The sequence below is a fragment of the Balaenoptera acutorostrata genome, chromosome 19 (genome assembly GCF_949987535.1).
Source record: "Balaenoptera acutorostrata chromosome 19, mBalAcu1.1, whole genome shotgun sequence".
Lineage (NCBI taxonomy): Eukaryota > Metazoa > Chordata > Mammalia > Artiodactyla > Balaenopteridae > Balaenoptera > Balaenoptera acutorostrata.
The window spans coordinates 31,276,482-31,304,191 of record NC_080082.1 but is presented as its reverse complement, the minus strand read 5'-3'; the positions used below and the strand labels follow the sequence as shown (position 1 = coordinate 31,304,191).

Sequence of the window (27,710 nt, the reverse complement as noted above, 5' to 3'; positions counted from 1 at the left end):
TCCCCACCTCACCGCAGTTTTCCCCCCTTGGTGTCCATATGTCCATTCTCTACATCTGTGTCTCAACTTCTGCCCTGCAAACTGGCTCATCTGTACCATTTTTCTAGGTTCCACATACATGCATTAATATACGATATTTGTTTTTCTCTTTCTGACTTACTTCACTCTGTATGACAGTCTCTAGATCCATCCACGTCTCAACAAATGACTCAATTTCGTTCCTTTTTATGGCTGAGTAATATTCCATTGTATATATGTACCACAACTTCTTTATCCATTCGTCTGTTGATGGGCATTTAGGTTGCTTCCATGACCTGGCTATTGTAAATAGTGCTGCAATGAACATTCGGGTGCATGTGTCCTTTGGAATTACGGTTTTCTCTGGGTATATGCCCAGTAGTGGGATTGCTGGGTCATATGGTAATTCTATTTTTAGTTTTTTAAGGAACCTCCATATTGTTCTCCATAGTGGCTGTATCAATTTACATTCCCACCAACAGTGCAAGAGGGTTCCCTTTTCTCCACACCCTCTCCAGCATTTGTTGTTTGTAGATTTTCTGATGATGCCCATTCTAACAGGAGTGAGGTGATACCTCATTGTAGTTTTGATTTGCATTTCTCTAATAATTAGTGATGTTGAGCATCTTTTCATGTGCTTCGTGGCCGTCTGTATGTCTTCTTTGGAGAAATGTCTATTTAGGTCTTCTGCCCATTTTTGGATTGGGGTGTTTGTTTCTTTGATATTGAGCTGAATGAGCTGTTTATATATTTTGGAGATTAATCCTTTGTCTGTTGATTCATTTGCAAATATTTTCTCCCATTCTGAGGGTTGTCTTTTTGTCTTGTTTATGGTTTCCTCTGCTGTGCAAAAGCTTTGTAGTTTCATTAGGTCCCACTTGTTTATTTTTGTTTTTATTTCCATTACTCTAGGAGGTGGATCAAAAAAGATCTTGCTGTGATTTATGTCAAAGAGTGTTCTTCCTATGTTTTCCTCTAAGAGTTTTATAGTGTCCAGTCTTATATTTAGGTCTCTAATCCATTTTGAGGGTTGCTATTTTTCCATTCCCTTTTTTCTTTATTCACTTTGGATAATTATACAAAAGATCCAGAAAGGACTTGAGTTCTGCCTGAAGGGGTATTTGCTCTGGACTACTCTGTGATGGGTTAGTGTGAGAAGGCTGCCCAGAGATGCGAGAGGATGATTCTCAGGGCCGCCATGTCTGGTTGAGCAGGTTGTTCACTGCATAAAGACGGTGCCCATTGGGACAGGTTGGGGCTAAAATCCAGTTTGTGTTCTCCAAGTCATGCTGTAGGGAGTAGGGGGGCATCAACCCAGGGTAAGGCACACCATTTTCTAATTCTTATAAAAGTGCCTTAGTGGCTGTCAACAGCCTGAATAACGCATTGCAGTTTTATTTGTTTCTGCCTTTTCTGTTTTTTTTCTTTCAGAAAATTTCTATAGTATATAGATGATTTCTATGTGTATGTGTGTCTGTGTACACATATATATATGCTATTTATATGCCACGTACACACACACACATATCACATATGCTTGAATATAAGGTTAGATATTCTTTGAAAAAATCCCTCATAAGGAGGGTGTCATCTTGTATGTATTTGGTTCCTTATAAAGTACTTTATAATGCGGGGTCCTCTCTTAGTTACCTTGTTTGAACAGCACGGGTAGTATTTGGAAGACATAGTAGCTTGAAATGGCCTTAGACAACACTAGTTGTGGGTGCTTGAAAAGATTTCTTTATCAAATTGGAAAAGAAAAGAAGCAAAGATATTCAAGATACATTTAGTAATTATTCTAGGGGTGAAAGATCACTTTTAAAAAGTAATGTGTAAGTGGATATGATCTCAAATAAATGTATACAGGATGAATAAATTCTCCAAATACCCTGACGTTATGTAAATGGATACTTGTGGCTTGGTTGGAGAGTTTCAGTGATAGTAAGGATTCGAAAACTGCTGTGTCTCAAGCAGATTATACAGACAGGAAGATTTGTTCTGGAAAACTGATTGTATAACTCAATTTGAGTTTGATTGGATAACTCAAAAGGTGACTCTAGTGATGAAGTAAAAGACCCTGATGTTAAAGATACACGTCAAGAGTGAAGCAAATTGCTTCCCGAAATGTGAGAGTGAATAAAATGATTATGTCTAAGTTAATGTTTTATATGATGTATAATTTAAATGCATGCAATTAAATTAATACATTTTATAATTGACTTTTGACTAATTTCTCTCTGGAAAAGTTTCTACATTCAAGTTGGCTAAATTTTGGAGGGTAGTCTCTTATGGGAAAAAATAAGGGATTGTCTTATGTTTTGGGTCAGTTTATATTCAGTCACCTGTAATCATTATTATTTTTAAACAGAAACTGAGGCTTCTTGAAGAGCTTGAAGACACTTGGCTTCCTTATCTGACCCCCAAAGATGATGAATTCTATCAGCAGGTAAGGTCTTTTAATATTTGTCAATTTGCACTGGTTTTTTCCTGCTCTACCTTATTTTACCTATGAAGTCCACTGTGGTCTAGAGAGGTTAAATGAGAGGTGAAATGGTCTGAGTTGGTCATCCGGTGTCTCCTCACCCCCAGAATATATAAATTCCTGCACAATCTGCTTTCTGCTCTGAACTTAGTGCTTTAGCATAGTCGACTATCTTTTCTTCCCCAAGCATTCTGAGTTCTTCCTCACTCCTTGCCTCCTCTCCTTCTGTTCCTTCTGCATAGAATATTCTTTTGCCCCTTATCCTGTTGCCAGATGACTAATTTTTCAAGACTTCACTTAAACATCGCCTCCTTTGTGAAAGTTTCTTTACTTACCTTACCTACTAATAGAATTGATTGCACTCTCCGCTGTGCTCCTTGTACCTTATAAATAACTTGATTGTACCTATCACATTGTATTGCAGTTGTGCGATTCTGTGTCTCTCCCCCTGAATTAGTCAGCACTCTTTCAATTACAAGTGACAAAATCACAAACAAATTCATTGTGACAAAAAAGGGAATTTATTGGCTTACTTAACTTAGATGTCAAGGAGTACATGGCCGAATCCAGTTTCTCTAAAGATGTCATCTGATCACTGTTTTTCTGTTTCTTGGCTTGGCTTTTTTCTCTGTGGCTTCATGCTAGATCAGCTCTCCCCTGATAGTACAGGAGGACTCTGACAGCCCAGGGGGTATGTGGTCTTAAGCACATAGGATCTTAGAAGAAGATGGTAATTTCTTTTTTCCTGGTCTGTCTGATTCCCCCAGTAATGGTCTCGTTGGCCTGGTTAGAGGCATGCTCCTATCCCTGAATCGGTCATTGTGTTCAGGGGAGCGAGATGCTCCTGTTTGCCTGGCCTAGTTTCTGCACCCACTCTTGGCGTAGGGTTGGAGTATGACCATTCCCACTCACATTGCATGGAGTGTGAGTCAGAGGTGGATGGTTTTCCCAAAGTAAAATTGGAGCCCCGTTCCAAAGAAGGAAAGAAAGGCATGCTGAGCAGTAAAAATAGTACCTTTTCATCTCTTCTTTCCTACTAGAATGTTAGCTCTTGGGGTATACGAATTGGGCCACATCAGCTTGGTTTCTCCAGCACCTAGCATATGCTTGTCGTGCATGTAGCTGATTCTCAGTAACCATGGAAAGAAGAGAGGAAAGAATGAGTTTACCCATCTAGAATCCCAGGTCTCCCGTGCATTCTCAGTTCCAGGACATCATCTGTCATCTCCACTGTCATTAGAACTTCACTACCTTTCACCTGGTCAGCCCTTTTATGGATTGCTCTAGTTTTCTTTGCCCCTCTTTCTTAATCCTTAAAGCTGTAGTAGACTTTTTTTTTTTTTTTTAAACCAAAACATAAATCCAAGCATGTCAACCTTCTGCTTCAAATCCCACAATGGCTGTCTGTTGCCCGGCTCCTGCATTTCCAGCCTCGTCTTCCCCATTTTTTTACCTTTTTACCCACACTGGGTTTTGGCAGTAGCTCAGACTAGCTGTGCAGTATTATATTTTGGGTCTTCCTGCTACATCCTTTCCATCTTCCTTCCTTCGTGAACTTCTGTGTTACCTGTTATTAGTAACAGCTCACGTGTCATCTCCTGTAGGATGCTTCCCTGACACGTCTATAGCCCAGAGGTTGTCTCTGCTCCCTCTTGTGTGCACTTGTAGTACTTCATGTGTACCTTAATTATCTCAGGTAATTGTAATGATTTCTTTATATGCTCCTTTCCCTCATTCTCTGTACTGTATATAGGGCCTGGCACCTAGTAGGTATTTAATTAGTTTGCTTGAATGGATGAATGAATTAATGTATGCATTAGCTCATTTAAAAAGCAAGACATATAATAATATCTGGTGTGATTTTAATTTTGTTTTACACACAAATACTCCTCCCCAGGGAGGTGGCCTCTAGAACAATCTGCGGGACTGATACAGAAATGTTATATCCCAGACTGGTAGACTTTTCTCTTTTGAGCTTTTCTAGTTTTCCAAATTATCTAAATGAACATGTATTCTTTTGTAATCAGGAAAAAAATAATTTTAAAAAGTATCCTTAAAACAGGTAAACCCCCCAAATGTAATCAGTTCTTAAGTCCTTGCTAATATTTTCATAGATAGGAGCTTTCTGGTACATGATAATGCACATTATTATAAAGCAACTTCTGAGCCTTTTTAGCTTTTGTATGGTGAAAGTAGTGCATGAAGAATTAAACACCAAGGAGCCCAGGTGCTGTGAGCCAGCCATACGCTGAGCCACAAAAGGAGACTCCAAGGCAAACAGAACAACTATCAAGGCTTCACTTTTAAAAAAATTTTTGAATCTTATTTTATTTATTTTTTTATACAGCAGGTTCTTAATTAGTTATCCATTTTATACATATTAATGTGTATATGTCAACCCCAATCTCCCAATTCATCCCACCACCACCACCGCCCCGCCCCGCCACTCCCCCCTTGGTGTCCATACGTTTGTTCTCTACACCTGTGTCTCTATTTCTGCCCTGCAAACCAGTTCATTTGTACCATTTTTCTAGGTTCCACATATATGCGTTAATATACGGTATTTGTTTTTCTCTTTCTGACTTATTTCACTCTGTATGACAGTCTCTAGGTCCATCCACATCTCTACAAATGACCCAATTCCATTCCTTTTTATGGCTGAGTAATATTCCATTGTATATATGTACCACATCTTCTTTATCCATTCATCTGTCGATGGGCATTTAGGTTGCTTCCATGACCTGGCTATTGTAAATAGTGCTGCAATGAACATTGGGGTGCATGTGTCTTTTTGAATTATGGTTTTCTCAGGATATGCCCAGTAGTGGGATTGCTGGGTCATATGGTAATTCTATTTTTAGTTTTTTAAGGAACCTCCATACTGTTCTCCATAGTGGCTGTATGAATTTACATTCCCACCAACAGTGCAAGAGGGTTCCCTTTTCTCCACACCCTCTCCAGCATTTGCTGTTTGTAGATTTTCTGATGATGCCCATTCTAACTGGTGTGAGGTGATACCTCATTGTAGTTTTGATTTGCATTTCTTTAATAATTAGTGATGTTGAGCAGCTTTTCATGTGTGTCTTGGCCATCTGTATGTCTCCTTTGGAGAAATGTCTATTTAGGTCTTCTGCCCATTTTTGGATTGGGTTGTTTGTTTTTTTAATATTGAGCTGTTTATACATTTTGGAGATTAATCCTTTGTCCATTGATTCGTTTGCCAATATTTTCTCCCACTCTGAGGGTTGTTTTTTCGTCGTTTGTAGTTTCCTTTGCTTTGCAAAAGCTTTTAAGTTTCATTAGGTCCCATTTGTTTTTATTTCCATTACTCTAGGAGGTGGATCAAAAAAGATCTTGCTGTGCTTTATGCCAAAGAGTGTTCTTCCTATGTTTTCCTCTAAGAGTTTTATAGTGTCCAGTCTTACATTTAGGTCTCTAATACATTTTGAGTTCATTTTCAAGGCTTCACTTTTATCTTGCTAATAAGACCCACAACAAACCTGATACCAATATCTAATCACTTTAAGTGCACCTTATAATAAGGGAGTGCTTCAACCAAACCTTTGTAAAGTAAATCTGTTCTCTTAAAAGATGAAGTAAAAATACTTTTTAATGACATGAATAAATTAAAAGTTTAGACCTGACATTGGGTCCCTTAAACAGGTCCTAGCCGCAGGAATGCCAACCCAGCTGCCAGTCATAAAAACAAGACTTTTTGCAGGGTCCATATTGGGTCTGTTTATTGAGCCTTACGAGGTGCCAGGGACTGTGCTGTGTTGGATGAAGGCTGTCACATTTCATCCTCACAGCAGCCTCATTCATTCATTCCACAAATATATATTCAGCAGCTACTCTTCTTCAGGCTCAGGGTGTTTAAGGTAGATACTGTCATTCCTATTTTACAAATCTGGCAGAGCTTGAGTTCAAGCCCATATTTTTTGACTCTGAAGACCCAGGCTCTTTCTGCTGTACCGCATGCTTCCCAGTATACCGTGCTCAAATTCACAGTGCCTTCACAGAAGTTTTTTGGTTTCTTCTGATAAGGTCGTAGAGAAACCAATGAGAGAAAACAACAGCAGCAACAAACTCAAAGCAGAAGAGCAGAGAGGACCTCTGTTGGTTTACTGTAGAGCACAAGGAAATGAATTACATAGAAAACAACCTCTGGATTCCAGATACAGGAGTGCTACCCCTCTTATCCTGAGACAGTGCCCCTGTCCTCAGCATTCCCCGTTTTGTGCTTTCCATCTGCCAGCTTGTCCTCACTGCTTTATATGTATTTGCTCATTCAAATCTTATCACAGCCCTCTGAGGCAGGTTGTTTTTAAAACTCCGTTTTAGAGATGAGACCCAGAGGCACCGAGAGGTTTAAAACTTTGTTCAAGATTTATAAGCACGAAGCGTCAAAGGCCAGGATCGAGGCTGTCTGGGTCCCGGGTCTGACTCCTAAGCGCTGTCCTACTGTATCTCTTGGTGCTTCTGGAATTGCTTTGATTTTATCCCGATGATCCCAAACCTCTGTGTCCATCCCTTTTTGCTCTTGTGACCTGTGGGGCTCCAATTCCAGCTGCCTGCTGGGTGGCTCTACCCAAAAGTCTTGCAGAGACATCTAACTCAACGTGATCCATATGCATTCATTACTTACTTAATTCAGCAAATGTATTTAGCTCTCCCACTCTGTGCCAGGTAATGTTCTAGACATTAGAGATGAAGTTGTGAAAACCGACAAAAGATTCTTGCCTTCTTTGAGCTTATTTCTTGTGGAGTCTGGTAGGGTTGGGGGGTGGGAGGTAGGGAGGAGAGATTAAAGAAATAACTGAAAGATAAATATCGGAAGGGAAGACTGGTATGGAGATAAGTAAAGGAGGTAAGGGGGGTAGAGACTATAGGTGGGGGATTGCAACTGGGGCGGTCACAGAAGGTCTTCCTACAGTGACATTTGAATGAAGACCTTATGGAGGTGTGGGAGCAAGCCATGTAGATACTTGCGGGAAGAATGTTCTGGACAGAGGGAACAGCAAAGCCTCTAAGATATGTTTGAGGGAAAGCAGCTGAGGCTGACACATCTGGAGGGAAGTGAGAGAGCTGGGGAGAGTAGAAGGAGATGAGATCGGAGAGCAGTGGCCCAACTCTACAGGAGCTTGCCGTCTACAGTGAGGACACTGGCTGTGACTGAGTGAGAGGAGAAGACGTGACAGGGTTTGGAGCACAAGTGCGACAGGATATGACTTACGTTTTACAGGGATCCTGCCTTCCATTCATTCCCTTCTCTACTGACATCCCTGTTGTCCAGTTGTTCAGATCGGACACTGGCTGTCCTCAGCTTCTCTCCATGGCTTCCCTAAGCCCTAAGTGGTTTCTTCTTTTCCAGTCCCACCGACACTGTGTGAAGTCAGGTCCTCATCTGTCATCTTCCACAAGCACAGTTTTAAGAGTCTCCTAGTTGGTGTTCCTTGTGCCCGCCCCAATGCCATCAGAATTGTGTTCCGATAAATATGGCAGACTTGTCACTCCTTGCTTTGTAAGTTTTGTTGGGTCTCTCTTGCCTCTGAGGTCAAGTTCAAACTCCTCTGCATACCCTACAAGGCCATTGACTGTATGGCCCCAAACAACCTCCCTGGTCTAGTCTCCACCCCATTGCCTGACATAGTGTCCAGCCTCAAACTCCTGTCATACAGAGTTTCTCACTACACCTTGGCTTTGCTGTGCCTGTCATCCTTTCATGCCCTTGTACCTGTTGTCCCCTGGGTCTAGAGTACCCACATCCCCTTTTCTGTCTGGTGAGTATCTACTCATCCTTAAAGACTTTGTTTAAATACAGTCCCTTCTGTGATGATACCAGGAGGTCCCACTTGTGTAACTTTCAGAATATATTAAAAATTGGAACGCTTCTCACTACCTCTGCCGTGTGCACCGTGGCCAAAGGTACCACCATCTCTTTCTCAAATGGTTGCCATGCCTAACTTCTTCTCCTGCTCCCACCTCCAGACTGTTTTAACATAGCATCAGTAGTAGTGTTCTTCTTAAAACATATATCAGCTCACTAGACTTGCTCAAAGCCCTTCAGTGGCTTCCCTTCTTTGCAGAGTAAAAGCCTAGGCCCTGACAGTCACTTACAAAGCAGGGCAAGATCTGGCTCCTGACTGCTTCTCTTCCTTCATTTCCTGCTTCTCCCCACCTCCTCCTCTTCCCACTCTGGCATTCTTGTTCTTCCTGGAATCAACCAAGCACACTCTTGCCCCAAGGCCTTTGCACTTAATGTTCCCTCAGCCTGGAACTCTCTTCCCCCCAGGTATCTTCAGGGCTTGTGTGCTCATTTCTTGCCTTTCTCAGCTCAGATGTCACCTCATCAGAGGCCTTCTCTGCCCATCCTGTGTAATATAGCGACAATCACCCCTGGCACTCCTATCTTACTTACTTGGGTTTGTTTTTCTCCATAGCACATATCACAATCTAAAATACATCAATACACAGTAATACAACAATACACAATCTAAAATATAAAATAAATATATTTCATTAAACAAATAAGTAAATACTAAATAAATAAGTAAAATTCTCTCTCTCTATATATGTATAGAATGAACTATGTATACTATATACTTTTACTATATATATAAATATGAGCTCCCGGAGAGCATACAGAAGTTTTGCTTTCTCTGTATTCCCAGCACCTTGTGCTTTGCAAATAATATGTGCTCGATAAATATGTATTCAATAAATGAGAATTATCCAGACTCCCTTCCTAATAATTTATTCCCTGCTCCCATAGTAGTATGTTCATACTTCTGTTGTGAGAAGTCTTAAATCTCTAACTCTTGGTCCCTATTTCTGTTTCTACTGTTAAACTATGAGATGCTATGGAACAGGACCTAACTTGTTTTCATCATTATACTTACGGCACTTATACAGTGTTTGGTACAAATGGATATTCCATAAATTTTCCATAAACAAAAAATGAACTACTGAATGATCGAGTGAACACACATTTTGTGTCACTTTGTAGCACATGACACGTGATCACGAGACTCCTTGTGAGAGCTGTAGCAAGGCCTGGGCTGTGACTTGGGAAGAGTGCCTGGTTCTTTTGGGAGGCAGCTCAGCATCTTGCAGCTGGGGACTAGGCCAAATAAGTGTCTAGCCTATTTGTCTTGGGATGGCTGCCAAGTCATAAGCAATTTACAATGAAAATTATATAGAAAATATGATGACTGATATAGTGCGAATTTCTATAGAGTGCAAAATATAAAGTATGTTAACCAGCAAAATCTGTTAACAGCCAGATTAGAAATATACTCCCATGAAATCAGAGTATCCTAGCACTTACATAAAGTGCATTTCCTGGGTCACTTGAAGATTTCAAATTTTATTTCACTCTCTGAAAGGTTGAGTTCCATTGGGCTTCATTTAGGTGAGCCTCCTGTAAACTGGTATCTTATTCATTTAATGCCATGTCTGGCTTCTCCATATGATGAAATTGTTTCAGAACCATCCCTTGATACGAGAGGAGGAGGTAGAATTTTTATATAATGGTTTAAACTAGGTAGAAAATAAAGCTTATTCTCCAGAGAAGCTAACATTCTTTATCTTTTAGCCATTGATAAAGACTTGGCATGTTGGCAATTTATATCTAAAATACCATTCCAATTTACAAAACAGAAATAGACTCACAGACATAGAAAACAAACTTATGGTTACCAAAGTGGGAAGTGGGTGGGGGAGGGATAAATTAGGAGTTTGGGATTAACAGATACACACCACTATATATAAAAGAGATAAACAGCAAGGACCTACTATATAGCACAGGGAACTATATTCAATGTCTTGTAATAACCTATAATGAAAAATAATCTGAAAAAGAATATATACATATATATGTATAACTGAATTCACTTTGCTGTGTACCTGAAACTAACACAACATTGTAAATCAGCTCTACTTCAATTAAAAAATATACCTTTCCAAATACTTGCTAAACTATATAATCGTCATTTATGTCATAGAATCTTTTGTAGAGCTCAAGAAATATATTATGTGACCAGACAACTACTAATATAATTAAATGACTATATACTCCCTGGAAAAACTTTAATGGGATTAAACAAAAAAAAATTCTAACATATTTGAAAATGTACCAACAGCTGTTCCAAATTATCATGTGATATCTGATGTTCTACCTGTACCTGTCCAAAATGGAAAGTGAACTTATTTGTTTGACAGGGTGAACTAATATTATTTAATGTTCATTTCTTTTCCAGAGTTAGACCTGTTGTTGTCTTTAAAGAAAAATTTAACAAACACCACATGGCACTTTTATGTGCCAGGCACTAATCTAATAACTTTATATACAATAAAGGGCATTTAGGCTTGGGGATTTTCTCTCTTGCATTTTTTGGATATTATGACAAAATTATCCAGTTATTGTTATTGGCGTTCCCTGTGGTAAAATCAAAATTTCCTGGAGCATTGAGCAACATTCCAAGTCACATTTAGACAGTAGCAGAAGTTATCTTGAAATTTTTTTAAAATTTAGAGTCATCAGAAAGAATCTCTTGGCACATACGAGAGATGTGAAATTAAGAATTTTCTAATGTAACATCTTTTCTGATTTAAAAAGTATTCTACATTTATTTTGGAAAATTTGAAAATTATACAGATGTCTAAAGAAGAAAACTAAAATTACACCCAAGTGCATTACCCAGAGATAACCACCAGAAACTTTTGGCAGTATTTTTTTTCCAAATCTTCTTTTCTATGAGTATTTACATATATACTTTTTTTTTCTTTTTATGAAACTACGACCCTATTGTCTAAGTATCTTGTTACTGATTTCTTGTATAGCAGTATTTTGTTACTTAACATTTTTCATAAAACATATAAAAATTCTTCTAAAGTATGTTATGTTAGTATTTCATCACATGAATGTACCATTGTCCTCTCTTTGGGCATTTTGGTGGTTTTCATTTTTTAATTATTATAGATAACAGTATGGTGAATATCCTTATAGTCTTGGTACATTTCTCTAATTATTTCCCTATGACAAATTCTTGGAAGTAGAATAACTAGATGAAAAGATATGAACATGTTTAGGTTCTGATAGATCTTGTCCAATTGGCCTTAAGCAAGGTTGTAATAATTTGCCTTCCTAATTGCAGACTATCAGAGTATTTGATTTTGTTCTCAGCAACAATGTGTATTACCATGATAAAATTTTGTTTTTTGCAAACTTGATAGGTAAAACTAAACTAAGTGTAATATAATACAAACATAATATTAATTTGTGTTTTTTCTGACCTGGTGCAGTTAAGTTTTTTTTTCTGTATTTAATTGAGAGCCTTCTCAATTTATGTGTGATTTTTTCTGTTGATATAAATCTATATATTTACATCAAAGAAATCAGGAAACACTAAAAATCAAGGCTGATTTTTTTTTTTCCCCAGAGAGCCAATTGCTAAAGATTTGGGCACTACTGTATATGCTCAAAATTTGTTACTGGCAGGAGTATATGATCAAAAACATTTGGACAGGAGAAAAGATCCTTCCTATACTGGAATAGGCTGGAAGGAGAAAGCAGATTTAAGTTCAGATAAGATTGTAAATTTGATAATAGGTAGATGACTGAGTTTCAGGGGGTCTTGCAGGGGTGAAGGAGGGACACTTAAGTGAAAATATATAACGAATCACTAGCTAAGAATGTGTGCCGATCATTAGGGCTGTTTGCCAAATGGTTCTCCATCCCTCCCCTGTCACCCAGCTTTTGGGTCCCAAAGTAGAATTACAGTTCTGGGCCCTCTCATATTGGATGAAACACGTGACTATTTCTGTCCAATGAAAAATGATAGCCATCACTTCTAGCCTGGAGTGTTTCATTGCCAGTGCCAGGCCCTCCAGCACACTCTTTTTCTGTTTGCATTGTAACCATCTGGTGGCTGCTTGGACCCCTGCGTTACTACTTTAATGGGTAGTGACTCTCTGCCAACCCACAAATAATATGTGAAGTGAACAAGAAATATTGTTGGGTGAAGCCACTGAGATTTGAGGGTTGCTACTACAGCATTGTCTAGCCTATTCTGCCTGATCCAGAATGCAAGAAATAGTAGAAAGGATGCAGTAAGTTTGAGCAAGTACAAAGAAGAGAAATGAATTAGTCAAGTCTGAATGTGGGAAAATGACTTTACTAGGAAAGCATAGTAGGACTGCCCTGCTTCTCAGAGTGCCTGTGTGAGGTGTGTGATCATAAAGTGACAAAAAGCAGAGTTAGGTGGCACCACTATCAACTGTCACTGAGACCACCAGGGATCCATTTAGGATTTCTGGTTTCTATACCTCTTTCATCCCAGTAGAACAGCAGAGACAGAAATATACTTTCTGTTTACACAACTCATGAAGAGTACAATGTAATCTAGTAGCAAGAGACAGAGCATTCTGGAGCCATGAGCAGTAACTCTAATTTTGTCGCTAAACTGGCGATTCTCGGAGCAGGTCCCTGAGGCCTCAGTATACTTGAAGGCACATCTGACTAGCAGCAGTGATTAAAAGGAAATTTCTCCGTACTTTCTTAACAATTCCAGTGTTCTTTAAATAATCCTTAGTAGGAAATATTAAAGAAAAGTAAGATAATTCCCAAGAACTTGGTTTTGAAACACACTCCCTCTGGGACTGAGAGAGGAAGAAGCCTGGAAATAATACAGACACATATACATACACTCTTGCTGCTATTGTTCAGTACAGACTGGGCCTGGAGACTAGCGAAGATATATTTAATACAGGGGAATTATAACTCTAAGGACCTGGGAAATTCACATAACCATATGAGTATCACATGTAAATACCTTAACATTAAAAACAACACTCTAAAAATAAAACAATAATAATGACATGGGAAAGTATTCAAAAAAATTTTTTTTTCACTGATAACTCATGTCCCTCTCACCTCTGACCACATCTGCTTCTTTTCCTATCGGCCTCAAGGGCCCAGCAGTTCAGTAATTCATCTTCAAGGCAGGCTTTCTCCCGCAACTCCATACCTGGCAGGTCCTTCGCATCCTCTTGGTCACTTTCCCAAAGAAACCTTCCCTGAATTTCCAGCCTCAAATAGTTATCCCCCTGCTAGAGACACTCAAGGACTTCGCTCCTGTAGTTAATCACCGTCTCTTCTGTACCATCAATCTCTTCTTCTGGTATCATTCCCATGAGTATGCTGGCAAACCCTAGAGTACCCTTCCGTCTTCCATTGTTAAAGATCGTCCCTTGGTCTAGCGTTCCCTTGCATCAACAGCTCCATTTTTCTCTTCCCTTTCATAGCAAAACCTTGCCAACAGACATATAAATGCCATCTCCACCGCCTCCTCTTTCGTTCCATCATCAGCTGACTACCATCCGACTCTCATCCCCCTCACTCAGCTGAAGTTGTCCTTGTCATTGTCATCAGTGATTTCCGTGCTGCCCAACCTAGTGGATAATTTCTGTCCCCATCTCACTTGGCTTCTCAGAGGCAGCTGACATAGTTGACTCCTCCATCTTTCTTGAGGTGCTCCTCTCCATTGGCTTCTGCGATAATACACTCTCCTGGTTTTCTACCTCAAAGGTTTCCTCTGTTGAGCCTTCCTCCATGACTCAGAAAATGGCTTTGGGTTCGCTTCTGTGCTTGTGCTGTTCCCCTAGGAGATCTCAGCCATTCCCAGGTCTTAAATATCAACTGTGTACTGTGCTGACAGCTCCCACCTTGATTTCCCTAGCCCCACTGTCTCCTCTGGGCTCCAGATGAATCTATCCAGTTGCCTCCTCATCTCTATCTGAAGATTTCATTGCCATCTTAATGGCTACAGCTTCAAAATGGAGCTCCTCATTCCTTCCTGTTCTTCTCCCTGTTTTGTTTTGCCCCAGTCTTTCTTATTTTAAAAAATAGTAGGGATTCCCTGGTGACACAGTGGTTAAGAACCCACCTGCCAATGCGGGGGACACGGGTTCGAGCCCTGGTCCGGGAAGATCCCACATGCTGTGGACCAACTAAGCCCGTGCACCACAACTATTGAGCCCGAGTGCCACAACTACTGAAGCCCGTGCTCCTAGAGCCCGTGCTCCACAACAAGAGGAGCCACCACAATGAGAAGCCCTCGCACCGCAACAAAGAGCCCCCGCTTGCCACAACTAGAGAAAGCCCGTGCACAGCAAGAAAGACCCAGTGCAACCAAAAATAAAAAATAGTAAATAAAATAAATTAATTAAAAAAATAGTAAATTGCTTATTCAGTTATTAAGTCCAGAAATCTGGAAGTCATCCGTAATTTCTTTCCCTTCATCATCCCTCACATCTAATTCATAATGTGTCTATTTGCTCTGCCTATAAAATACGTATTTTAGCTGTCTGTTTATTTCTGTTTCTATTTCAGACCATCATCACTTTTCTCCTGGATGGTTGTAATAGCAGCTGATAGAATTTTCCACTTTGACATTTGCCTCTTTCCAATCCATGCCCAATATTTTAACTGAGTGATTTTTATAAAATGTAAATCAAATTGCTCTTTGCCCTTTGAAGTCCTCCATTGCACTGAATCTGGGGTCAAATCCAGATTCCTTACTTTGACCTCCCAGGCTCTATGTGATCCAGCTCTGCCTTCTTCATCCTCATTGCATGTCACTCTGCCTTTGGCTCTTTTGCTCTGGTAAAACTGGTCTTCTTTTTGTCTCTAGAATAGGCTGGTCTCCATCCTCAGTGCCTTTGTATTTTTTCGTCCCTTTTATTGGAAGGTCTTTCTCTAGTTCATCATGTGGCTGGTGCCTTCTTTTCCTGAAGAGCTCAGCCTAAACGCCAGCTCCAAGTGAGAGTTTCCTACTCTAATGACAGATTTCCCACTGGTTTGTTTCTGTCCCAATACTTAACACAACTTGGGATTGCTTTTATTTATTTACCTGATTTGGTAGAAAGCTCTGTGAGGACAGGAACCTTATCTCTGTCTAGTGTTTGGTAGGTGCTCTATAGACATAGTTGAATGAAAAAAAAATGTATGGAAGAATAATGGTCTTGCCCTGTTTATCATATGAACGATTACTGAATGAAGATATAGAAGAACAGTGTCAAAAATGGTAGGCAGCACAATACTAAAAAGGTACCAGTCAGATTACACTTTATAGGGGTAAATGTGAAATCCTGTGCTTTGGTTTTAAAAAAACTCAGTTTCACTGTGTAGAATCAGGGAACTCTGGCTTGATGCCAATTCACATGTTAGAGCCAGAAGTGGTAGCTGAAAAGTCAATGAAGTCCTGAACTGCATCAGTAAATCCCTGTATTTCTGTATTAGAGGAGGGCATTATCTTATAGAACTCTCCTCCAGTGACACCAGTAGAATTATTACAACTTTCTAAATTGCAGTGGAATACCTCATTCATTCATTCATTCATTCATCCTTCCAGCATTTACCAAGTACATTCTGGGCACTAGTATTATAGCTGGGAACAAAATTATCACGGCTCTTGTGTTCATGGGACTCAGTGTCTAACTCGCAAAGTGAAGTGATTTCTCTTTCAGTGGAAGCGTTGAAGCAGAAACCAGTTCGTCATTTACTGAGAGGCCATGCAATCTTGTGGTTAAGAACTCATGCTCTGGAGCTCGACTCTGGGGCCCCGGGGCTTCAAATTCCAGCTCTCCTATTTCTCAGCTATGTGTGACTTTGGGCAAGTTTTTAGAATGTCTCTCTGCTTCAGTATTCTCATCTATGAACTAGAGATAATAATAGTACCGCCACATAAAGTTGTAAGAAGTAAATGAGTTAGTGTGTATAAATCATTTCGAAGAGTACACAGCACTCAGTAAGCACTTAAAAAATAGGTATCAAGCAGTTAATGAAAAATGTTGTGTTTTTTTGGAGGACCAAAGGCTGGAAGACAGGTTGAGGTTGGGGGGAAGTGGTCATAGCGGGAGCTGGGGAGACCAAAGACCAAATTATTATCATTTTGTTTACAATTGTTTGCAATTGTTCGAGCTTGGACTGAAAACTCCTGGCTGGAGAGTTGATGACATTTGTTTTATTTAGTTTTCTATTTTAGGCTAGAGAGGTATGAATCCTGTTTAGAAATACCCCCCGACAGTCCTTTTTTCTCCTAAAGCTTACAAAGAAACACATACTTTCGGAATTAGTAAAATTATAGCTATCTATAAATGCATATTTTGCTTCACTTTTGTTTTAGTGGCAGCTGAAATATCCTAAACTAATTCTCCGAGAAGCCGCCAGCGTCCCCGAGGAGCTCCATAAAGAGGTTCAAGAAGCCTTTTTCACGCTGCACAAGCACGGCTGCTTATTTCGGGACCTGGTGAGGATCCAAGGCAAAGATTTGCTCACTCCAGTCTCTCGCATCCTCATTGGTAACCCCGGCTGCACCTACAAGTACCTGAACACCAGGCTCTTTACGGTGCCCTGGCCAGTGAAAGGCTCTGACGCAAAGTACCACGAGGCCGAAGTAGCTGCCGCCTGTCAAACCTTCCTCAAGCTCAACGACTACCTGCAGGTAGAGACCATCCAGGCTTTGGAAGAACTTGCTGCTAAGGAGAAAGCCAATATTGATGCCGTGCCAGTGTGTATAGGTCCGGATTTCCCCAGGGTTGGCATGGGGTCATCCTTTGACGGACAAGATGAGATAGACATGAAGAACCGAGCAGCCTACAACGTAACTTTGTTGAATTTCATGGATCCCGCGAAAATGCCATACCTGAAAGAGGAACCGTATTTTGGCATGGGGAAGATGGCCGTGAGCTGGCATCACGATGAAAATCTGGTGGACAGGTCAGCGGTGGCAGTGTACAGTTATAGCTGTGAAGGTACAGTCTGCTCTGTGAAGAAGCAGCCCCGAACGTAACATGACCAGAGTTGCGCAGGCTCTGGAGATATATGTGGTCGTGTGTGTGTGTGTTTGTGTACATAGGTGTTGAGTGTCCTTCTAAGGTTTGCCACGCCCATATATCTACAGAATATGCCTCTTATCCAGCTGTGCTGTCTGGCTCATCGTTATACTGTGCTCAGATAGCATATTTTCATGCATAAGCACTACTGTCATTGTCTTTCCCAAGCCCAGGAGAGCAGCATCTTGGTTTCACACAGCCAACTGCCTTTCTCTAAAGCTCAGGATGGATCGTACAGTTGCTATAATTAACTTGCTGATAAAGGGCCGGGAAAACAAAAATCTGTCAAATCCTTCCAGATTCCCACAGGTGTACATTTCTAGCCTTGCCAAAATATTTTATTACGGTCGACATCACTGTCTTGAAGGGAGTGATTTGTCAAATGTAGACTTGTTCTTGGCTTCCTACAGTTTTCACTACTGCCCTTACTCTCCAGAAGCAGCTGAGGTGGGTTTTATAAGCCGACAGGCCTCTATTTTCAGGAAACTCTCCAGCCCCACCTCAGTTCTGCAGTTTTAGACCTGAGAGGGTTGCTGTGGCCAACTCGTTCTTGCAATTTCTGAAATCTGGTGCCCTTGGAACAGAGATCACAGGCTACCTTTTTTATGGTCTGCCCAAATTTTCCTTCTTTGCTTGCTCAGTTTGTGTGTGTTTAAGGTCCCCATTGCTTTTCAGAATAGGGTTATAAAAAAGGTAGGTGAGCATATCAAAGACAGAGTGACCATTGCTGACTTTCTCTGCCTGATCATTTTGCAAAGGAGTACAAGAGGTAATATTGGCTCTTTTGCCTGTTTATTCTCTTCCTGTTTATTAAAAGGTGCTTGGAAAAGCAGAGTTCTGTTGGGTTGGCCAAAAAGTTCGTTTGGGTTTTTCCGTAACATCTTGTGGAAAGACCCGAACGAACTTTTTGGCCAACCCAATAGATATCCCATCAGGGAATCAACTGGAACTTTTAAGGGTCATTGTTTTCTGAAAGCGAGTTTTTAGTTGGATTTTGTTGTTATTTGACTCTTATTTACTAAAACGACTATTTTGGAAAAGGGATTTTAAATAAGAAACTCTCCTGGCTCTCTCTATGTATCTTACCATTTCCCAGTCTCAAAAACTCTCCTGGCTCTCTCTAAATATCTTACCATTTCCCAGTCTCAAAAATGTTTTCTAACTTTACCTATGTCTTCGGCCGGAAACAAGGAACTAGTTTAGCGGTTAGAAATTTCACCAGTTTCCCCGGCATCTCAAATAATGATGCTGACCCAAGAAAATTGCTTGAAGGGGATTTGATGCTGTCCTAATGGAAAGAACCGTGATCCTCTGATCTTTAATAAGGCCTTGCCAGGGATTTAAGAACTATCACATCCAAGAACTCTGATGTGAACGAACAATGGAGTTTGTTAGTTTCTTTTTTAAGGAGGCAACTCTCTGAAACCGAGGTGGTGGTATGTGATAGCTCAAACAGCTACAAAGATGTCTTTGTGCTCCCACAGACTTTCAGCCCTTCTGTTTAATAGTCCTATTGTCCTTCCAGAGCGTGGGTGATCAAATAGTTTTTGAAACCTGGAGTATCTTGCAGAAAGGAATGAAAATTTTTAATGAATAGTTTCTGTGGTCGGGAGTAGTTAAGATTGATAAAGTATACAAATATACATAAATACATAAAGCTTTATCCTTGCGGTTATCACCTAGGTGAGGGAACTGCAGAATTTGAATCTGTAGGAGCAGGGTAATTCCTTCGTTTTCTTAACCCCCGAGGTTCCCAGAACTCTATCCCATAATAATAGCAATACTGGGAGCTCTCATTTATTGAGCACCTACTATGTGCCAGGCACTGGTAGAAGCATTTTACATGTATTAACCCATTTTATTTTTACAACAACCCTATGAATGAAGTACTACTGTTATCCTCATTTTACAGATGAGGAAACTGAGACCCAGAAGGATGATGAACTTGTCCACGGTTATACAGCTATGAATTAGTATAACTAGGATTTGAATGCAGACATTCTGGTTTCAGAGTCCTAACAGCTAAGGCTAAATGCCTTATGAGCAGGTATTTCCTACCCCTGCAGTATAGTTACCTGTGGGAGTTTGGTTTTTAAAATGTCTACCTCTGGAAAGGTTACGGGAATGTTCTACTTGCTCTTGTTTGCAGGTCCTCATGCCCTCCCTTCTCCCCGCCACCTCACTGCCCTCTCCCCACAACATCTGCTGTAGCTTTCTGTTCCTCCTCTCAGATGACTGGGATGCATTAGACTAGGAAAGGGAACCTCTCCAGGTCTCTGGCTGTGTGTGTCATGTTGGGTCAGATGGTTTAAAAAGCATGTGCCTTGAAACGTTTTGCTGGGTGCATTTCTTCCAGGTGACAAGTGCTATGTTTAATTCTCTGGCCTCTTTAGAATCCTGCCAGAGGTATGGTAAGGGTGAGCTCGAAGGGAACCATTTCAGTTAAAATCATGATGGGGGTTGGGAAGGGCCTAAAGGGGGCAAAGAGAATGGAAATTTCAGACAACTGTACTGTTTTCTGCATCCTTGAACATGTTGGTTGAACAGTTGCTAAGGGAGGTTCAGGTAGCTGTTCTAGACAGTATGGAAACCCCAAAGGTGAATCAAGTGCCCTCTTGCCTTGAGAGGATAGGTGAAGTAAGGTGTGCTCTGGTGGTTATAATTATGAAATGATGAATTGTCAGATCTGGAAGGGACTTTTGAACTCAACTAGTTCAGCCTCTCATTTTACAGATGAAAACACTGAGGCAGGGAGAATGGGAGTGATTTGTCCAACGTCACATGGTTACTTAGTGAAAAGGGAGTGTTACAGCCACAGGAGAGGGTCATGTAAAATGCACTGGGTATCCAGAAACAGAAGTGATTACTTCCTGCTGAAGTTAAACTCAGTTGAAGCTTAAGATCTTTCAGGACTTTGCTCTCAATACCTTTTCCCAGTGAAATCTTCATGTAGATTTATAATGAGCCAATCATCCCTCCTTGGTTTATTTCTGCCAGTAGAGGTCATTGAGAAGTAATTGGTATAGGATACATGTATCATTAATTATATACTAAATTCATTGACTTCCCAAGCAGTGCTAGTTAATGGCTATCTCCAGTAGGAGGATTGAAATAGTACAGTTTTTAATCAGGAATGGCTTTAGGGAACCATGTGTAAATAGGCAGAGTATTTGATTTTCCTATTCTAGCTTTGCTGGCAATTGCTTGTTCCTCCTAGATATAAAAAAACAAATCTTGCAGGGAAGTATTAACAACCCATGGTTTAATATAGTCCTACATCTTGTTCTTTGATTCGAACCCCTTCAAAAGGATCACCGAAACAGTTACTATTGGTTACTATTTTTGTTTGTTTGGAAGGAAATATTTTCTGTGATACGGTCTTCATAGAAAAAAAACACAGTTCTTAAGAATTTTAACTAGTGCCAACTATTGCAGATTCTTGGTATAATTTCCCAGGTTTCCCATGAAGGACAAAGGAGGAAAAGGAAGAAGAGGCCCATGACTCCTGTTGAGTATGTAATAGGCTAGAAAGCAGGGACTTTGCAATAATTTTCTTGAAAATCTAGGATTCCCATTTATGTCTCTGACTCCGGAAAAGTTGAATCCACTGAAGGATGGAAATTTGTTTCCATAATTCTTAACTCTATTTCGAAATGAGTAGCTTTATATTTCTTAGCAGCCTTTGAGACCATGAAAAGCTAGAGTGTAATTGCAACTAGAAGTTTTAGAGCACTCATAAGTAAAAAAAATGCTTCTTAATGTTTTTATTAGTTTCCCAGCAGCCCTGTCTTTGGTCCCAAAGCTCATTTGATCTTGTTTGTTTCAGTGTCTCATGCCTTATCTTTGTTATTTTTGAAGTCACTTACACTGCTCAGTAAAACTTGTTTGATAAGTCGCATTTTTTTACCCCCATGCAATTATTGATACTTATTCAGTTAACAGTAAGCATCTACTGTTTGCCAAGCACTCTTCTAGATGCTGAGCATGCAGCAATGAACAAAAATCCCTGCCCTCATGGAGCTTATGTTTTAGCAAAGCGAGACAGGAAAGAAACAAGTAAGCTTGTATAACAAGGGTGAGGCGCAGGTTTACAGTTTTAAATGGGAAAGTCAAGATTCCTTTAGTTGGGTAACATTGGAGCAAAGACTGGAAGGAGTGAGTGAGTGAATATTGAAGGCTCAGAGATGGAACATGACTTTGGGATGTTTCAGAAGCAACAAGTGTGAATAGAATAGAGGCAGAGAAAAAGAAAAGTAACGGAAGTGAAGACAGATAGGCAAGACTAGGGGCGGGGCGTGGCGAAAGATAGGGCCTTCTAATATTGTACAGTAGTCCCCCCTTATCCACAGGGGATGCGTTCCAAGACCCCCAGTGGATGCCTGAAACCGCGGATAGTACTGAACCCCATGTAGACTATGTTTTCTCCTATGCATACATACCCATGATGAAGTTGAATTTATAAATTAGGCACAGTAAGGGATTAACAACAGTAACTAATAATAAAATAGAACAGTTATAACAATATACTGTAATAAAAATTCTGTGACTGTGGTCTCTGTCTCAAAATTTCGTATTGTACAAATTTAATACCTTGCCTGTCTGAACTAAACATTTATCACGCACTGTCGCCGTAACTTTTGCAGTTTGCGGTGCAACAGCAAAACTAGTGCGAATTTCTTTTTCCTTCTTCACAATTTCACAGATAGAAGATTTGTTCTTACCATAGATGTTAGCAACCTCAGCGTACAGTTCTTTTTCTTTCCATACTAAGTCGGGAACTTTCACCTTTTCACGTAAAGGAAGAACTTTACAGCTTCTCTTTGGCATGTTGGAATGGCCAGCATCGCTACTCTTATGCTTCGGGGCCATTGCTAAGTAAAATAAGGGTTACTGGAATGCAGGCACTTTGATACTGTGACAGTTGATCTGACAACTAGAGGGCTGCTAAGCAGGCTACACTGGACAAAGGGGTGAGTGACTTTCCAGGCAGGACAGAGCCAGATGGTGCACGATTTCATCATGCCGCTCGGAACGGCGCGCAACTTAAAAAACTTATGAATTGTTTATTTCTGTAACTTTCCATTTAATATTTTCAGACTGCAGTTGACTGCGGGTAACTGAAACCACAGAAAGTGAAACCGCAGATAAGGAGAGGCTACTGTAATACAAATACTGGGCTTATACTTGGAGTGAGATGGAGAACCGTTGCAGTTTGGAGCAGAAAGGAGGCAGCAGTAGAAGCAGGGGAGCTGCAAGAGGCCATTGGGTAATCCAGACTAGAGATGGTGGACCAGGTTAGAAGAAGCAGAGGTGATGAGAGATGGTTATATCAAGTCCCATATCTTTTCACCAGAAAAGAGTGGCAGTGTCCAGTGCCCGTGAGAAAAGAAGCCTAGCAGTGACATCTCCTAATTGTCAAGAGAAGGCTAGGCCAATAAGAATGCCTGAACTTTTTTTCCCTCTCTCCATAACTTTATTGGGGTATAATTTACATACGATAAACTGCACATATTTAAAGTCTACAATTTTAGAAGTGGGATGTGAAGTTTGATGTGGCTCATCAGAAAAGACCAGCCCAGGTGTTCCTTCTGGTGTTATCCCTTCATCATAATCCAGTCTCCTCTGTTGGAGTTTTCAGATTCCTGCATCCCATATCCATCGCTTTCCTGATTTGTTTCTTTATTTTGGTGGAGCATATCCTCTAATGGTTTCTTGAGAAAGGGTGCTTAGAAGGTAAATTTTTGAGACCTTGAATGTCTTAAATTATCTTTATTCTACATTAACATGTGTAGATACTTTAGGTATGGAAATCTTGACAGGAAATAATTTTCCTTCAGAATTTTGAGGGCATTGTACCAGTGTCTTTTATCTTCCAGTGTTCATGTTGAGAGCTCTGATTTTTTTGTTTATCCTTTATGTGACTTTTTTGGTTGGATTTTTTTCCTAATGTTTTATAAGTTTGCAGTGATAATTTTTTCATCCATTATAGTGGCATTTGGTAGGTCCTTTCCATCTGGAAACTCATGTCCTTCAATGTGAGATATTTTCTTGAATCACTGTATTAATGGTTTGTTTCTCTCCAGTTTTCTCTTCTCTCTAGAATCCATATGGTTTGGTTCTCGAACCTTCTGGACTGTTTCCTCTAATTTTCTTACTTATTCTCTTATTTTTAATCTTTTTGTATTTTTCTAATATACCCTCAGAGGTTTTCTTAACTTTATCTTCCAACTGGTCTATTGAGGTTTTTCTTTTTTAAATTATTGAAATATTACAAACATAAACATGTAGCTTGGTGAATTGTCACAGACCGAACATATATGTGTCACTAGCTCCCAGATCAATAAAGAAAACATTAGTACCCCAGAAATGCTCCCTTCCAGCATATTCTTTTCCCCAACAGTAACCATTGTCTTGACTTCTAAAGCCATGCATTAGTTTTACACATATTTGAATTAGAATTGTAAGCTCTTTGAAGGCATGGTTTGTGTCTTGATCCTTTTTTGTATGTGCGTATAATGCAAAATCAGTAAGTATTTTTTTGCCCAAAATCAGTAGGTATCTTTTCTTGAGTAGTTTGTGCTGTTCAACTACATTGTGGCCACTGTCCAATAACTCTTCTGATTTCTGCAACTATGATCTCTGTTTAGTATTAGGATTCTTTTGATTGCAGATAGCAGATACTTGACCTAAACAAGCTTAATTTAAAAAGATAAGGAATTCTTTTATTTAATACTAAGTCTCACTGGCTTCAAGTGGGCCTTATTTTGATAGTAATGTGTGGTCAGTTTCAGACTTCTTCCCCTTCATATTTTGGCTCTTTTTGAGCTGTAGCTTTCTTTTCTTGAGGGAAACAAACTTCTCGTGGTCCCCAAATGACCACCTCCAGCTTTTGTGGCCACTCTCTTTTTCAGGAGCTTTGGGAAGGAGAGAAACTGGGTCTTGGACATGTATTTTGAAGCCTGGATAAAGCTTTGCCTGAAGCTGGGTTAACAAACCATTATTCTTTTTTGATTAATCCAGCTTGATTCTGGCCTTCTATGCTGTTTACAACATCAGGGTTTCCTCTAAGGCGCCATGACTCTCTCTGTACTTTCCTGAGGTTGCCCACAGAACTGCAACCTCTATTGTTCGAAGCTTTGGTTCGGGGAATGTATTATTTGAGAAGTCTTTCTGCTTCCTCTCCTCATTTCATATTTTATTTCAAATAATGTCGTGGTCTTAAAGCTTTAGCCAAGAGCCCCCAGAGCAGTTTTTCTCTCCTTTTCTCACTTTCCCTTTATTCCCCCAAGTCCATGAAACATGATATAATGAGGTTCTCCTATGTATGTGAATATTTATATCTTAAAAAAACTTTTTTTTTCAAATGCTTTATCTGAAAGCTGACAGAGACAGACATCATGTTGAAAGGCTTCAGATTTTTCAGTAAAGAGTTTTCAATATTTCTCCTGAAATCCTGGAAAACTTATAATTAATTTTATAATTTATCTGTGTCAGGGGACTATGTTTGTCCTGATTGCTTGTTTCGAGACATGTTAGAGCAGCTTCTTGTTATAGATTCTGAGCTGAGACTGATTAGGGGTTTTTTTTTTTTCTTCCAACTTCTGAATTCTCCATTTCTTCAGACCATTCATTCCTCCGTGGCTGAGTAATATGCTCTGTGTTAGCAGTCAGCTTGACTGCTTGTTCCTCACAGCCAATGAAGGAAAGCGTTTTTAAATGGTAGAGCTCTTTCAGGAAGGCTTCTTCCTGACCCACCCTTCTTTCTAAGGGATAGAATCCTTCAGGAGTGTTTCCCAAATGTTCTCTGGCTTAGGCCATTTGCCATGACTTTGGAAACCTCTCCAGGACAATTATCCAAAGTCTGCGCACAGAAGCATCTACCTTCCCGGGGGATCATTCTGAAAAACAGATCTGACCCTATGAAAAAGTCATTATCAGTGTCTGCCACTGCCCTCAGTATAAGTCTAGCTTGCTTACCATGATTCACAAAACCTGCCGTGTCCTGGCCTCTTGCCACCTCTCCAGCCTCTTCACTTGCAAATCCATGTCCTTCAGAATCAGTTATGTTCCTAAACACCCGCCATACCGTTTCCCTTCTAGAATGTGTCTTCCCAACCTCATACCTTCCCCATTCACTTTCTGTCTCCATTTTTTTTTTTTAATTTTTATTTATTTATTTATTTATTTATTTTTGGCTGTGTTGGGGCTTCGTTTCTGTGTGAGGGCTTTCTCTAGTTGGGGCAAGTGGGGGCCACTCTTCATCGCGGTGTGCGGGCCTCTCATTATCGTGGCCTCTCTTGTTGTGGAGCACAGGCTCCAGACGCGCAGGCTCAGCAATTGTGGCTCACGGGCCTAGTTGCTCCGCGGCATGTGAGATCCTCCCAGACCAGGGCTTGAACCCGTGTCCCCTGCATTAGCAGGCAGATTCTCAGCCACTGCGCTACCAGGGAAGCCCCTCTGTCTCCATTTTTAAAAATGATTTCTTGTCCCAGGCGCTGGAATGTCACGGATCAGTGCTGGACAGAGAAAGCATCCTTAGGCTCCGTACACCAGCCGACCCTCTGCAACTTCTGGGTTTCTCCTGCCGCAATATCTGTGACATGGATAGGAAGGGACCTGCTATTTAAGCCCCTCTAGGTATAGGGTTAAGGAAACAGAAAATAGTTGCCAGGTCCAGAGTCTTAGAATTTTAGCACTTGGCTAAGGGAATAAGGAATAGGAAATAGGGCTATTTTTTAATGTGTGGTGATGATGAATATATATTTACATATCAGGGAAATTATTGGTATACATTATTAATGGTATATGCTGTTAAATGTGGTAGAAAATTTCAAGTGATATATTTTACTTGATTAGAACTGTCATCTCTTCTTTTGTGCTCAGGCTTCTATCTTTGTTTTCTGTGCGACACTGTTTGCATACAGCTTTGTGAATGGAAAACAAAATATTTGATGGCATTTATCTTTTATTAAATGGAATTAATTTTTTCTCAAAAACTAGTTAGTATAAATAAATCAAACTGGTTAACTTGGCGGGGGCAGTTTTGGACATTTTAAACTCGACGTTTAAACTTAGTCTTCTTTTGTATTTTGTCACATCTTTCACTTCTTTAGTAGTTTGGTTAGTGGGAGCTGGGAATGCACCAAACACATTGAGATACTTAAAATCGTTTCAATGTTACTGAAGTTCAAAGGCAAGTAGGAGCCAATTGCCTCTGCTTGTTTCCAAAATAACATAGGGGAACAGTAATCAGTTGCAGTTGCTATAGGTAATTACAAGTTGATTTTATTGAGAAAGTGAGCAGCACTGTATTTATGCAAGAAAAAATTTATCAGACGTACAGCTTCCCTCCTCCCTAGCCAGCTGACGGAGGAAACAAACTTTCAACAAAACATTATTTTAATGAGCACATTGCAAAGGTGCTGGATTTATGGGAGACATCAGGCAACACTGATTGCAATTACTGTCTCTGTTTGTTGTTCAAGACTTTATTGGTGCCATATTGAGAAGAGTGTGAGGATGAGATTTAGAGGGGAAAGTAGTCAGCCAGTCTGTTAGCCTATAAAGATGATCCCTTTTTAGAACGTCCATACTTGGTGGCATTAAAACTACCTGAAGGGCTTCCCTGGTGGCGCAGTGGTTGAGAATCTGCCTGCCAATGCAGGGGACACGGGTTCGAGCCCTGGTCTGGGGGGATCCCACATGCCACGGAGCAGCTGGGCCCGTGAGCCACAACTACTGAGCCTGCGCATCTGGAGCCTGTGCTCCGCAACAGGAGAGGCCGCGACAGTGAGAGGCCCGCGCACTGCGATGAAGAGTGGCCCCTGCTCGCCGCAAGTAGAGAAAGCCCTTGCACAGAAATGAAGCCCCAACACAGCCAAAAATAAATAAATAAATAAAGTGTAAAACTAAAAAAAAAACAAACAAAAAAACCTACCTGAAAATCATTGTCTTTGTAGTTTAAAAATCATTTGTTTTTAAAGTTAAGTTGTCGTTGATTTGACCAGAGAGGGACATATGAAAAGTCGTCTTAAAATGTCTCTATTCTTTTTTCTTGGGCTACTTGCTACATCTGTTATCATTAGGACCCTCTAGAATGAAGCAGCCTGCAAGCCTTGGGGTATCACACATATAAATATTGAGTTCTCATATCAATATTCTTTTGCTAAATTGATCTTATCAAATAATTTAGCATTAAATTGCTCTATTATGTTGTATGCTGGTATTAGTCACATGACATTGCTGCCAAAGTCTTGGCTCCCTGTACACCAATGCCGAAATGAGATACGGAGACAGTTTTGGAGGGGAAAGAAAG

General features: G+C 40.2%; 1 protein-coding gene across 3 annotated transcripts in view; it reads left to right on the top strand.

Annotated features, from left to right (window-relative positions):
• Window positions 1-27,710, top strand: part of FTO (FTO alpha-ketoglutarate dependent dioxygenase) — a 376,462-nt gene that overhangs the window by 97,798 nt on the left and 250,954 nt on the right. For all 3 annotated transcript variants that reach the window (XM_057534716.1, XM_007167597.2, XM_007167598.2), the window contains exons 2-3: window positions 2,387-2,464; window positions 16,687-17,314. In XM_057534716.1, the coding sequence (XP_057390699.1) occupies window positions 2,387-2,464; window positions 16,687-17,314 (706 nt within the window). The remainder of the gene's footprint in view (window positions 1-2,386; window positions 2,465-16,686; window positions 17,315-27,710) is intronic.